This window comes from Petromyzon marinus, chromosome 45 (assembly GCF_048934315.1).
Source record: "Petromyzon marinus isolate PM22_M1 ecotype Great Lakes invasive population chromosome 45, UKy_Petmar_22M1.pri1.0, whole genome shotgun sequence".
In the NCBI taxonomy this organism is placed as follows: Eukaryota; Metazoa; Chordata; class Hyperoartia; order Petromyzontiformes; family Petromyzontidae; genus Petromyzon; species Petromyzon marinus.
This window is the reverse complement of record NC_133711.1, coordinates 4,024,945-4,039,666: the sequence shown is the minus strand read 5'-3', so window position 1 is coordinate 4,039,666 and position 14,722 is coordinate 4,024,945. Positions and strand designations below refer to the sequence as shown.

At 44.0% G+C, this 14,722-nt stretch overlaps 1 protein-coding gene and 1 long non-coding RNA gene across 3 annotated transcripts in view; one reads left to right on the top strand and one right to left on the bottom strand.

Moving 5' to 3' along the window:
• LOC142930910 (uncharacterized) overlaps positions 1-14,722 on the bottom strand; it is a 559,094-nt gene that overhangs the window by 492,478 nt on the left and 51,894 nt on the right. The gene's annotated exons all lie outside the window — the stretch shown is intronic.
• Positions 1,081-14,722, top strand: part of LOC116952042 (solute carrier family 12 member 4-like) — a 68,275-nt gene continuing 54,633 nt past the window's right edge. For both annotated transcript variants that reach the window (XR_012946891.1, XM_032971046.2), the window contains exons 1-2: positions 1,081-1,445; positions 4,705-4,933. Coding sequence is in view for 1 of the 2 variants with exons in the window: in XM_032971046.2 (XP_032826937.2) it covers positions 4,732-4,933 (202 nt within the window). In the remaining variant the exon portion in view is untranslated. The remainder of the gene's footprint in view (positions 1,446-4,704; positions 4,934-14,722) is intronic.

The following is a 14,722-nucleotide window of genomic DNA, read 5'->3' as shown; positions in this document are numbered from 1 at the left end:
CTACACAATCCGCAAAGCTATCACTCCAACCATGAAGAAGGACCCTCTTGAGGTGCCTTTCAAAACCATCACTTTACCGTACATTGCGGGGATCACAAAAAAGATCTCCAAAATCTTGAATAAACACAAAATCCAGGTCCGATTCAACACATTACATAAAATCCGTGATCTGGTTCCGTCTGTAAAAGATGTGATTCCGGACATACAGTACCCTGGCGTCTACAAACTAAGTTGCCTCTGTGGTAGTAGTTACATTGGAAAAACCAAACGACATGTCTCCGACCGCATTCGTGAACACAAAGCAGACCTAAAACACGGTAGGACCAACACCTCAGCCGTGGAAGATCACTGTTATAACTCAGTAGGCTCACATGACATTGACTTCTCCAAGACAGAGGTTCTTTGCAAGCCATCTGGCTACCATGAGAGATTCGTTCATGAGGCTATCCACATATACAAACACAGAGACAATTTCAACCGAGAAGATGAATCTGGCTTAGCAATCATTGGAAGGATTTGATAAACCTCTACACCGTTCATCATGCTAAGTCGGCCAATCAAATGCTATTTTTTATGCTAATTCCTTTGTCAAGGCACCTTGTTTCCTCGCACACAGCTTAAAGGTCGCGGTCTGAGGGTGGCTGTGTTTCACTCCAGCGCTGTCCTCGAGACAGCCTGGTCCCTTCACCTGATGAAGGCCGCTTGTGTTGTGGCCGAAACGTCGTGATTTTTGTTGTTTTATTTTTTACCTACGTGACTTTACCGAATAGAGTATGGATCGTTGCAGTCACGAAAGCTTTAAATCTAGATTTCTTAATTGATTGTTCACGCTTAAGGTGGCTTTCAGACCGCATCCATTATTTTCGTCTCCCCCCTCCTCTTTTACGAACATAGATGGACTCGTCCATCTGAACAAACTGCCAAATCGCTCTCCGTGGTGCTAACGTTTAAAAAAACCCTCCACTTTTTTCAAAAATGTTTGCTGTGGTTTTCACACCTGATGATGATTGCTTGTGTTGCAGTCGAAACGTCGCGAGAATTATATTGTTTTATATTTTTATTATTTTATTGTTTCCCTTCTACGTGACTTTACCGAAAGAGCCAGGAATACAACACACATTCTCAGCTGTCCTCTCCACGCCCCATCATCACCACCACATCACAGCCAATGGCCAACCCCCTCCTCCTCCATTCTCAAGCTCACAGCCTCCGCACTCAACGCAGCCAAGATCCCATCCAGCGATGCTCCGGCAACATTGAACATCGGGCGAGACTCGAACGCAGATCTCTCTCTCGCAATTTGCATGTCCACATCACATTGACGTTGTGTGCACACACACTCACTCACTCCGCATGTGTGCGCACAGCTAAATGACATCGGGTATCGGCGGTCTTGTTATCGGCCGCGTGCTGCTGTAGCGGCTTCTGCTTCTCATTCTGCCAAGGTGAGAGAGAGACACACAGAGAGAGAGACACAGACAGAGAGAGACACAGAGAGAGACACAGAGAGAGAGAGACAGAGACAGAGAGACACAGAGAGAGAGACAGAGAGAGACACAGAGAGACACAGAGAGACACAGAGAGAGAGACAGAGAGAGAGACACACAGAGAGAGAGACAGAGAGACACAGAGAGAGACACACAGAGAGAGACAGAGAGAGAGACAGAGAGAGAGACACACATACAGTTCTGCGTCGTGTGATTGGAATGTGAATTATGGGGACCTTGCGGATGTGTGTATACGTTTATTATTTCGGGGTTTCGTGTTCCGAATGTAACCCACGTGTGCATGCACTTGATGTGCACGTGTGTGTGTGTATGTATATGCATCGTGTCTACATATACAATGTTGAGTGTACATAGAGTAGTACTATACTATATCACACACGCTTGCAGTAAATACTCACGCGTGCATTTATCTGGGTTGAATGTCTACGTGACAATGTTGCACATAACCCGGTGAACGTAAGAGTACACACACACACACGCTTATATATACTGTATCTTTAAGTGCACGCTTCACTGTGTGATGTTATCAATTCGGTAAACACAGCACACACACACGACATATACAGTACTACACAGTATGGACAGCGACGCGTTTTCTCGTACTGCACGTGCGACCAATTGCGTCAAAACAAATATTGTAAATGTGTCTCTGCTTGAATCCTGTGTACTGCTCCGTTAATGTCTTTGTTTAAACGCTGTGTTCGACGGTGCCCGACAATGTGTGTGTGTGATACACACAATTGTGTGTGTATTCCACACTGTGTGTATGCATCACACACACACACAATTGTATGTGTGTGATGCATGCACTGTGTGTATCCCACACACACACACAATTGTGTATGTGTGATGCATACACTATGTGTATCCCACACATACACACAATTGTGTATGCATCACACACAATTTGTGTATGTGTGTGATGCATACACTGTGTATCCCACACATAAACACTGTATGCATCACACACACACAATTGCGTATGTGTGTGATGCCCACACACACACAATTGTGTATATGTGTGATACACACAGAATTGTGTGTGTGATACACACACACACTGTGTATCCAAAAACGTGGTCCACAATTGTAAACTCCCTTACTGGTGTACAGTGACATCTATGTTTAAACTGCAGCTATGGCCATGTGTCATCGTGTGCTGCTGATACACAACTGCATTTGGTGTTGGTGCACAGAATGCACGCATGCAGCAAGCATTACGTGTCCGTGCTTGTACACGGGAGTGTACGTGTCATTGTGTGTGTACATCCAACAGTAGTGTAATACGTTGCTAATCGCATCGCAATAATTCAGTACGGCATAGTACTACAATTCAAGGGGAATGTACGCACGCGCTACATTGGTCTGCGTGTGTGCAAAGAGCTGCTACGCATATTTTATTGTACAACAATATTCGCGTCATTGTATGTGTCTCTTAACTGCTGCTATGCATTACCGCGTTGCACAATAGCCCTATTGTGCATTTGCATGCATAATTGCACTGAATCGTCAGCACGTATCTTAAATGCCCCTACGCAGATATTGTGTTCAAACCCTATTGCATGTACACACGCACTACACACGCATGCGCGCGTGTGTACACACACAGACTATGTACCGTGTACACACACACACATGCACGCGTGTGTACACACAGACGATGTACCGTGTACACACACATGCACGCGTGTGTACACATAATGTACCGTGTACACACAGACTATGTACCGTGTATACACACACACATGCACGCGTGTGTACACGCAGACTATGTACCGTGTACACACACACACGTGTGTACACGCAGACTATGTACCGTGTACACACACAATGTACCGTGTACACACACACACATGCACGCGTGTGTACACACAGACGATGTACCGTGTACACACACATGCACGCGTGTGTACATACACAGACTACGTACCGTGTACACACACAGACTATGTACCGTGTACACACACAATGTACCATGTACACACACACACATGCATGCGTGTGTACACGCAGACTATGTACCGTGTACACACACACATGCATTCGTGTATACACACAGACTATGTACTGTGTACACACACACACATGCATTCGTGTATACACACGGACTATGTACTGTGTACACACACACGCGCGTGTATACACACGGACTATGTACTGTGTACACACACACACGCGTGTGTACACACAGACTATGTACTGTGTACACACACACACACGCGTGTGTACACACAGACTATGTACCGTGTACACATACACACACACATGCACGCGTGTGCACACACAATGTACCGTGTACACACACAGACTGTGTACCGTGTACACACACAGACTATATACCGTACAAACACACACACACGTGTACACACACACATGCACGCGTGTCCACACACAGACTATGTACCGTGTACACACACACACATGCGCGCGTGTGTACACACAATGTACCGTGTACACACACAGACTATGTACTGTGTACACACACACACATGCACGCGTGCGTACACACATACGATGTACCGTGTACACACACATGCATGCATGTGTACACACACAGACTATGTACCGTGTACACACACAATGTACCGTGTACACACACACATGCGTGTACACACACAGACTATGCACCGTGTACACACACACATGCGTGTACACACATGCACGCGTGTACACACACAATGTACCGTGTACACACACACATGCGTGTACACACACAGACTATGTACCGTGTACACACACACATGCGTGTACACACATGCACGCGTGTACACACACAATGTACCGTGTACACACACACACATGCTCGCGTGTGTAATTCACTGCACGAGTCGTCAATGTGTTGTGTGCCATTACATCGCAGCCACAAAGACAAAGATCTTCCGCGTAGACGTTTGTGGTTGGGGGGGGAGGTGGCAAGTGCTGTGAGCGGGCAGCACCTCCACGGAGACCGGCACGCCACACGAGGGCTTGCGGGGTGTCCAGCAAAACCACGCCCGACCGCCTTTGTTCTCCCCTAGGTACTCATTTGAGGCCGAGTCGACCTAGGGGGGTGGGAATGCCCAGGACCTGTTCAAGGTGTTCGTCTTCCCGGTGTTGTCCGTGAGCGGGAATCGAACTTGGGATCTGCCCGGTTCGAAGCGCGCTCGCAAACCTCCTCCACCTCCCCCCCCCCCCGCACCTCTGCTGGGCTCCACAGCCAAAGGGTGACCACACGCAGCGGGCCATGGCGCAGTCGGTCCGCTTCTCGGTGACCCCGGCCTGCACGGACGACGAGGAGAGAACGAGAGACGACGATGGTGACGGTGACTGCGGCGGCGGTGGCGGTGGTGGTGGCGGTGATGGTGGTGGTGATGGGCACACGGGGTCTGCGGACAGAGGCGAGAGAGGCGACAGGCATCGGCGTCCAAGGACATCGGCCGGCGTGGGTCAGTGACAATTTGTTCGCCCTGTAAATTGCTTCGTGATTTGCTGACGCACGTGCGAGCGAACGCGTGCGTCCGTGCGCATGGTCGCGTCGCCCGCCGCTCAGCAACGACAACAACATACATAGTAGGTTTTTTTTGTTTGCATTTTGACTGCAGGTGTTGTGGTTAATGCAGTAACATGAATCCTTGTAAAAAAAAAAGGTTTCAGTTTTGTTGCCAGAAAAAAGGGGAAAAACCCTTATTATTATTATTACATCTGAGGTTGTCTTCGTGAAGCCTCTGCACTTCGCGGTGGTGGGGTAAAGTGTGGATACACCCAACTCTTTGAAAAATAAAATAACAAAAAAATCCGGCCGTTGTGGAAGAGTAGGCCAAATGACACGCTTAGGGGGTTGTCTTTGAGTTTTCTTGAGTGTAGGTCCATACACCAGCAGTCTGTGGGTCTCTATGCGATTCTAAGGATTTAAAATGTCAGTGTGAAGATCTCTATGCGAGTCTAAGGATATCTATGTCAGTGTGAAGATCTCTGCGAATCTAAGGATCTCTATGTCAGTGTGAAGATCTCTGTGTGAGTCTAAGGATCTCTATGTCAGTGTGAAAGTCTCTATGTGAGTCTAAGGATCTCTATGTCAGTGTGAAGATCTCTATGTGAGTCTAAGGATCTCTATGTCAATGTGAAGATCTCTATGTGAGTCTAAGGATCTCTATGTCAGTGTGAAGATCTCTGTGTGAGTCTAAGGATCTCTATGTCAGTGTGAAGGGGTCTATGTGAGTCTAAGGATCTCTATGTCAGTGTGAAGATCTCTATGTGAGTCTATGGATCTCTATGTCAGTGTGAAGATCTCTGTGTGAGTCTAAGGATCTCTATGTCAGTGTGAAAGTCTCTATGTGAGTCTAAGGATCTCTATGTCAGTGTGAAGATCTCTATGTGAGTCTAAGGATCTCTATGTCAATGTGAAGATCTCTATGTGAGTCTAAGGATCTCTATGTCAGTGTGAAGATCTCTGTGTGAGTCTAAGGATCTCTATGTCAGTGTGAAAGTCTCTATGTGAGTCTAAGGATCTCTATGTCAGTGTGAAGGGGTCTATGCGAGTCTAAGGATCTCTATGTCAGTGTGAAGGTCTCTATCTGAGTCTAAGGATCTCTATGTCAGTGTGAAAGTCTCTATGCGAGTCTAAGGATCTCTATGTCAGTGTGAAGATCTCTATGTGAGTCTAAGGATCTCTATGTCAGTGTGAAGATCTCTGTGTGAGTCTAAGGATCTCTATGTCAGTGTGAAAGTCTCTATGTGAGTCTAAGGATCTCTATGTCAGTGTGAAGGTCTCTATCTGAGTCTAAGGATCTCTATGTCAGTGTGAAAGTCTCTATGCGAGTCTAAGGATCTCTATGTCAGTGTGAAGATCTCTATGTGAGTCTAAGGATCTCTATGTCAGTGTGAAGATCTCTGTGTGAGTCTAAGGATCTCTATGTCAGTGTGAAAGTCTCTATGTGAGTCTAAGGATCTCTATGCCAGTGTGAAGATCTCTGCGAATCTAAGGATCTCTATGTCAATGTGAAGATCTCTATGCGAGTATAAGGATCTCTATGTCAGTGTGAAGATCTCTATGCGAGTCTAAGGATCTCTATGTCAGTGTGAAGATCTCTGTGTGAGTCTAAGGATCTCTATGTCAGTGTGAAGATCTCTATGTGAGTCTAAGGATCTTTATGTCAGTGTGAAGATCTCTGTGTGAGTCTAAGGATCTCTATGTCAGTGTGAAGATCTCTGCGAGTCTAAGGATCTCTATGTCAGTGTGAAGATCTCTATGTGAGCCTAAGGATCTCTATGGCAGTGTGAAGATCTATGCGAGTCTAAGGATCCCTGTCAGTGTGAAGGGGTCTATGCAAGTCTAAGGATCTCTATGTCATTGTGAAGGCCTCTATGTGAGTCTAAGGATCTCTGTAAGTATGAAAGTCTCTATGCGAGTCTAAGGATTTCTATGTAATTGTGAAGGTCCTATGTGAGTCTAAGGATCTCTGTGTCAGTGTGAAGGGGTCTATGCGAGTCTAAGGATCTCTATGTCAGTGCGAGTATAAGGATATCTATGTCAGTGTGAAGGTCTCTATGGAAGTCTAAGGATCTCTGTCAGTGCGAGTCTAAGGATCCCTATGTAAAGTCATGTAGGTCAAAAATAAAACAACAAAAATCACGACGTTTCGGCCACAACACAAGTGGCCTTCATCAGGTGAAGGGACCAGACTGTCTCGAGGACAGCGCTGGAGTGAACACAGCCAAGCTTAGACCGCGACCTTTAAGCTGTGTGAGAGGAATTAAGATGCCTTGACAAAGGAATTAGCATAAAAATTAGCATTTAATTGGCGGACTTAGCATGATGAACGGTGTAGAGGGGGTGAACATGTGCAGGCCGGCAAGGGGGGGAGGGGGAGTTTACATTGATGGTGTGAAAAGGGAATTTTAAGAAGCTGCGAAAGTTTGGGCTACCACTACTTGAAAAAATATACTGTACCATTAAAAATTAGTTTAATGTTTGGTTCGATTTAGAACATCTTTCCAATGGTTGTTGAATTTGAAACCATCTTCTCGGTTGAAATTGTGTCTGTGTTTGTAAATCTGAATTGCCTCGTGAACAAATCTCTGATAAAAACCCGTGGGTTTCCAAAGAACCTTGGTATCGGAGAAAATTATATCGTGATCACCCACAGCGTTGTAACAGTGATCAGCTACGGCAGAAGAATTCGTTCTGCCGTGTTTCAAATCTGATTTGTGCTCGCGAATTCGGTCAGAGACATGTCGCTTCGTCTCCCCGATATAGCAATCACCGCAGGTACAACTCAATTTGTAAACCCCGGGGTACTGTAAGTTAGGAATGACATCCTTCACGGATGGGATCAGATCACGAATTTTGTGTACTGTAATGAACCGTATATTATATTAACACGTAGTGGGTGATCATGATATAATTTTCTCCGATACCTAGGTTCTTTGCAAACCCACGGGTTTCTATTAGAGATTTGTTCACGAGGCAATTCAGATTTACAAACACAGACACAATTTCAACCGAGAAGATGGTTTCAAATTAAGCAACCATTGGAAAGATGTTCTAAATCGAACCAAACATTAAACTAATTTTTAATGGTACAGTATATTTTTTCAAGTAGTGGTAGCCCAAACTTTCGCAGCTTCTTAAAATTCCCTTTTCACACCATCAATATGTAAACTCCCCCTCCCCCCCTCGCCGGCCTGCACATGTTCACCCCCTCTACACCGTTCATCATGCTAAGTCCGCCAATTAAATGCTAATTTTTATGCTAATTCCTTTGTCAAGGCACCTTAAATACTATCACACAGCTTAAAGGTCGTGGTCTGAGCTTGGCTGTGTTCACTCTAGCGCTGTCCTCGAGACAGTCTGGTCCCTTCACCTGATGAAGGCCACTTGTGTTGTGGCCGAAACGTCGTGATTTTTGTTGTTTTATTTTTTACCTACGTGACTTTACCGTAGAACCAAAGAGTATGGATCCTTGCAGTCACGAAAGCTTCAAATCTAGAATTGATCCCTATGTAAGTGTGAAGGTCCCATGTGAGTCTAAGGATCTCTATGTCAGTGTGAAAGTCTCTATGCAAGTCTAAGGATCTCTATGTCAGTGCAAATCTAAGGATCTCTATGTAAGTTTGAAGGTCCTATGTGAGTCTATGGATCTCTATGTCAGTGCAAATCTAAGGATCTCTATGTAAGTGTGAAGGTCATATGTGAGTCTAAGGATCGCTATGTAAGTATGAAAGTTCTATGTGAGTCTATGGATCTCTATGTCAGTGCAAATCTAAGGATTTCTATGTAAATGTGAAGGTCTCTATACGAGTCTCAGGATCTCTATGTAATTGTGAAAGTTCTATGTGAGTCTAAGGTTATCTGTATGTTTGAAGGTCTCTATGCGAGTCGTAGGATCTCTGTAAGTGTGAAATCTCTACGTGAGTCTCGGATTCCTCTGTCAGTGTGAAGTTCTCCGTATAAGTCTGTGACTTCTCTATCTCTATTTGATCCGGGCAAAGTAGTATAGTTAAACAAACCCCACGACCAACACTGGATTGGGGAGGCCTTCATGCAGCAGTGACTTAACTCAAGGGCTTTAAATTCTTAGTTATTTATGAACATTATTCACACATGCTGGGTCATATAGAATACATTTTTTTTTTAATTTACATCGAGTAAAATAAATCCTTAATTATAAGCAGATGACAGCCACTTGAGACTTTAGAGCGTAGTTCCAAAGGGACACCTTGACCAAACTGAGAAGAAACTTAACTGCAAAAGATGATGGCAATTATAGATCACAACGAACACGATGACTGCGTGCACCCAGAATGTAATAATGCATCGATTCATCAGTATTGATTCTTAAATTCGCAATACATGCATTGATTTTTCATGTGTGACGTATTTTTGTATCCGTACATGTCGCGTGAAATGGGTCCACCTACGGCCACTAGTGGCTCCTACATTGACCGTAATGTTGAAAAAAGTTAAGTCTTCCTTGAGTCGAATCATGGCAATTCATCGAATTACCGGAATGAACCGTTCACACCACGAGCATGTGGACTCTACCTTGCCCCCTCGCCAGCCTGCACATGTTCACCCCCTCCCCACCTTTCATCATGCTAAGTCCGCCTATTAAATGCAAATTTTTATGCTAATTCCTTTGTCAAGGCACCTTCATTACTCTCACACAGCTTAAAGGTCGCGGTCTGAGCTTGGCTGTGTTTCACTCCAGCGCTGTCCTCGAGACAGTGCTGGTCCCTTCACCTGATGAAGGCCACTTGTGTTGTGGCCGAAACGTCGTGATTTTTGTTGTTTTTATTTTTTTACCTACGTGACTTTACCGAATAGAACCAAAAAGTATGGATCCTTGCAGTCACGAAAGCTTCAAATCTAGAAATCAACCGTTAAATCTGTATTTTGAGGTTGAAGACATGCTTTGCTCATCGCTGCTGTTAGCATCATCGCTGTTGAAATCCAGTGTGAAGTACTCAAGGTTCAATTCCACAGGGCTTCACACAGACATTAATTGTAAATGTCATTATACGGCTACATTTAATAGTATTCAGTATTCCTGCGTACTGTCCAATCGCAGAGGTTCAAAAATAAGCATGTGTGTAGTCTTTTAATGAATCCACTGCTGGATAAGATTCTCGCCGGGCTGTGTGGGGTCACAGGGTTATTTGACCATACTTTTTAACAATATACTTTTCATATCTAACCCCCAGCAAACCTTTATTACGAATACTATTGGTCGCGAAAGCCTACGTGTTAATATACTTTAGTTTTAAATTTAAATTTGATTTATCCCTTAAGTTGGAACATCTCATTTGCAAGCGTTTTCGGTGCTGGTTGGTGAATGCGTGGGGCGCAGAGGTTGGAGCGTATAAATACAGTACAACGATGGATCTTGTTGTACTGTTCACTGCTATACACGACGTAGCTCCACAGCCTACAACACATGCTACGACATTGGTGTTTGCCCATTCAATTGCTCTCCAGTCTTACACCCGACTCGGCTTCTGAGATCTTCTTGATAAACAGGCATTGCAGGTGATTCGGTCTTAAGGCTCGTAAATATGTACAAATATATCCATACATTTACGTGAATTATCCCAGTGTAGAACACACTTATACGTCCTTGCATAGACCGAGTGCTTCAAAAGAATGTTAACACTTCCGATAATTTGCAACAATGCCACGTGACATGTGCTGCTGCCTCCGGGCGCTGGAGATCACCTGGAGAAGATTCCAGGCCACGTGTTGACAACGATGGCGAACAAGTGGGAGGCTCTTTGACTTTTTGGAGCTATTAACAAACATTTGTTATCATATTACAGTGTACTATTATCCGTCCCTTTTCCCGTTAAAATCGATAGTCTCATGTACGTGTTAACATTTTTTCGAAGCGTACATTTTTTTTTTCAGTAATGTTTTTATTTTGTCAGACATCAAGCACATGGTTTCGTCATTTATTTATCTCAGTGACTCATACGAGAGGTAATTATTTACCCAGGAAAGCCTCACTGGGTCTAAAGGTGCTTTCACAGAAGGATTCTGTCTTGGGGAGGTTGGCCAATTCCGTTAATGAGTGAGTGACGTGTGGGAGGAGATACAAGCACGCGGATAAAACCACGCGTAAGAAGGGCAGTAACACTCGTAGCTCAGCTTAGATATAAAATTAGCATTTAAAGCACATCTTTGGAAAATGAGAACCGAGCCAGGATCACATTTTGGATGAGAGAGCAAAAAGACACGCATTGCCTTCCCATAAGTACGGTATGAAAAACAAAAATCTGGAAATTGCCTGCCACCGTGACCACACTTTCACCCAACAATTGATGAATAGGAATATGTGGCATGAATGAAGGTCGACTTAAAGCGTTCGTGGCTGCAGGGATTTATCTGCTTGGTTCTTTCGGTAAAGTCACGTAGAATGGAAATAAAATAAATTAAAATTTTACTTTCTTTTGTTTTACTTTTGTTATTTTATTTCCATTCTACGTGACTTTACCGAAAGAACCAAGCAGATAAATAAAGGTGTTAAGATGATAACCAATGATAATCAATTTATTGATACTAAAGGGTCCCATAGCTATAACTGCTTAACCCAAGCCGTTCATGCTGTTGGTTGTTTGCATTGTGCTTGTACTGCTTGTCTCTAGGTGGCCTTTGGTCTAACACTGGTGAGACAACGGCATAAAGGAGTGTCGCTGGTGCAGGCCTATCGGTTTCAAGCGCCGCACACATTATCGAAGCAAATTTTTTGCATATCTCTTTAACCAAAATGACATTCGGTTATATTCTTGGTTCTTTCGGTAAAGTCACGTAGAATGGAAACAATAAAATAATACAAATATAAAACAATACAATTCTCGCGACGTTACGACTGCAACACAAGCAATCATCATCAGGTGTGAAAACCACAGCAAGAAAATTGGAAAAAAGTGGCGTTTTTTCTTGCGTTTTTTTTCTCTTGTGGTAATGTTCTTGCTGTGGTTTTCACACCTGATGATGATTGCTTGTGTTGCAATCGAAACGTCGTGAGAATTTTATTGTTTTATTTGTATTATTTTATTATTTCCCTTCTACGTGACTTTACCGAAGGAACCAAGAATATGAATCCCTGCAGTCACGAAAGCTTTAATTCACAAATTATATTCGGTTTAATGGAGACTTGAGGCCTTGTCTATTTGGTGTTTGAATATTAAAAAACATCTGTATTACGCCACAAAGGGTACTGACTTTTTTATAATTGCATATCTGGATACTGCCCACAGGGTCCCAAAGTGAATAGGAAGATTCACATTTTTTTAAAGCCTCATTGTGTTCCAGTGGAATAACCAATACATTGAAATTCTTATTATCTGTAATCCTATTATCTGCTCTTCCTATTATAAGTGTGCCAGAATTGATTGATTGATGTGCTGTTGTTGGCAAATTGATTCTTCATATATGTGCTTTCTCACGAATAATATAATTAATTTGGAAGTGACAAGAAATTCATCATATTATATGCAATTATCTGCATGTGGGTCACTCTGATCTGGTCTTCCAAATGCGCTGTATGATTCATATTTCACGTGCATTCGCGTACATTTATATTATTATTCCCGCTTGTCCATGGATAGGAATCACCCCAGGGGCGGAGCCAGGATTTCAGGCCGGGGTGACATTAAACACATTTTAATTTCAAGAATGATTAAGAAAGTCAGGCTGTTGAACTAGACGCCATCGGTTGGCGACACACTTTGACAATGCAGTTGAACGGAGTCCGCCAGACCGAGTGTCGTACACTTATACGCAGAATGTCACCCCTGTCACCCCCCTCCCCCCTGGCTCCGCCCCTGAATCACCCCAACATAGTTTCCCATAATCGGTCTTTATTATCGTAAAAGTGTGGCTAAAATGAATTAATTTGCCGAAATTCATTAGGATAGTAGCATCCACCCCTAACGCCCCCTACCCCCACATCAGGTCGCGTGAGGCACAGTGGAATTTCCAACAATTACTTGACCAATTTCATTAAATGGAGACAAGGACAAGGCCATATACAGGGTGTTTAAAAATCATGGGCCCAAGTTCAAAGCAGTATATTTCACGATGGCAACATTTTACAATTACACAAAAAGTTACAAACGGTTTAATGAGTTTTCAAGTTTTACGAACCATTTTATAAATGCTCTACGTGCCCTCCACCTGCTGTACGGACAACATCGAGACGATAGTTTAATTCGTCCCAAACGCCTCTCTTCTCACGTTTCCCTCTGAGGTGCGTGGTCGCCCTGTGCTCTTCCCCTTACATACAGTGAGGGGAAAAAAGTATTTGATCCCTTGCTGATTTTGTACGTTTGCCCACTGACAAAGAAATAATCAGTCTATAATTTTAATGGTATGTTTATTTGAACAGTGAGAGACAGAATAACAACAAGAAAATCCAGAAAAACGCATTTCAAAAATGTTATAAATTGATTTGCATTTTAATGAGGGAAATAAGTATTTGACCCCTCTGCAAAACATGACTTAGTACTTGGTAGCAAAACCCTTGTTGGCAATCACATAGGTCAGACGTTTCTTGTAGCTGGCCACCAGGTTTGCACACATCTCAGGAGGGATTTTGTCCCACTCCTTTTTGCAGATCTTCTGCAAGTCATTAAGGTTTCGAGGCTGACGTTTGGCAACTCGAACCTTCAGCTCCCTCCACAGATTTTCTATGGGATTAAGGTCTGAAGACTGGCTAGGCCACTCCAGGACCTTAATGTGCTTCTTCTTGAGCCACTCCTTTGTTGCGTTGGCCGTGTGTTTTGGGTCATTGTCATGCTGGAATACTCATCCACGACCCATTTTCAATGCCCTGGCTGAGGGAAGGAGGTTCTCACCCAATATTTGACGGCACATGGCCCCGTCCATCGTCCCTTTGATGCGGTGAAGTTGTCCTGTCCCTTTAGCAGAAAAACACCCCCCAAAGCATAATGTTTCCACCTCCATGTTTGACGGTGGGATGGTGTTCTTGGGGTCATAGGCAGCATTCCTCCTCCTCCAAACACGGCGAGTTGAGTTGATGCCAAAGAGCTCCATTTTGGTCTCATCTGACCACAACACTTTCACCCGGTTGTCCTCTGAATCATTCAGATGTTCATTGGCAAACTTGACGGGCATGTATATGTGCTTTCTTGAGCAGGGGGACCTTGCGGGTGCTGCAAGATTTCAGTCCTTCACAGCGTAGTGTGTTACCAATTGTTTTCTTGGTGACTATGGTGCCAGCTGCCTTGAGATCATTGACAAGATCCTCCCGTGTAGTTCTGGGCTGATTCCTCACCGTTCTCATAATCATTGCAACTCCACGAGGTGAGATCTTGCATGGAGCCCCAGGCCGAGGGAGATTGACAGTTCTTTTGTGTTTCTTCCATTTGCGAATAATCGCACCAACTGTTGTCACCTTCTTACCAAGCTGCTTGGCAATGGTCTTGTAGCCCATTCCAGCCTTGTGTAGTTCTACAATCGTGTCCCTGACATCCTTGGAGAACTCTTTGGTCTTGGCCATGGTGGAGAGTTTGGAATATGATTGATTGATTGCTTCTGTGGACAGGTGTCTTTTATACAGGTAACAAGCTGAGATTAGGAGCACTCCCTTTAAGAGTGTGCTCCTAATCTCAGCTCGTTACCTGTATAAAAGACACCTGGGAGCCAGAAATCTTTCTGATTGAGAGGGGGTCAAATACTTATTTCCCTTATTAAAATGCAAATCAATTTGTAACAT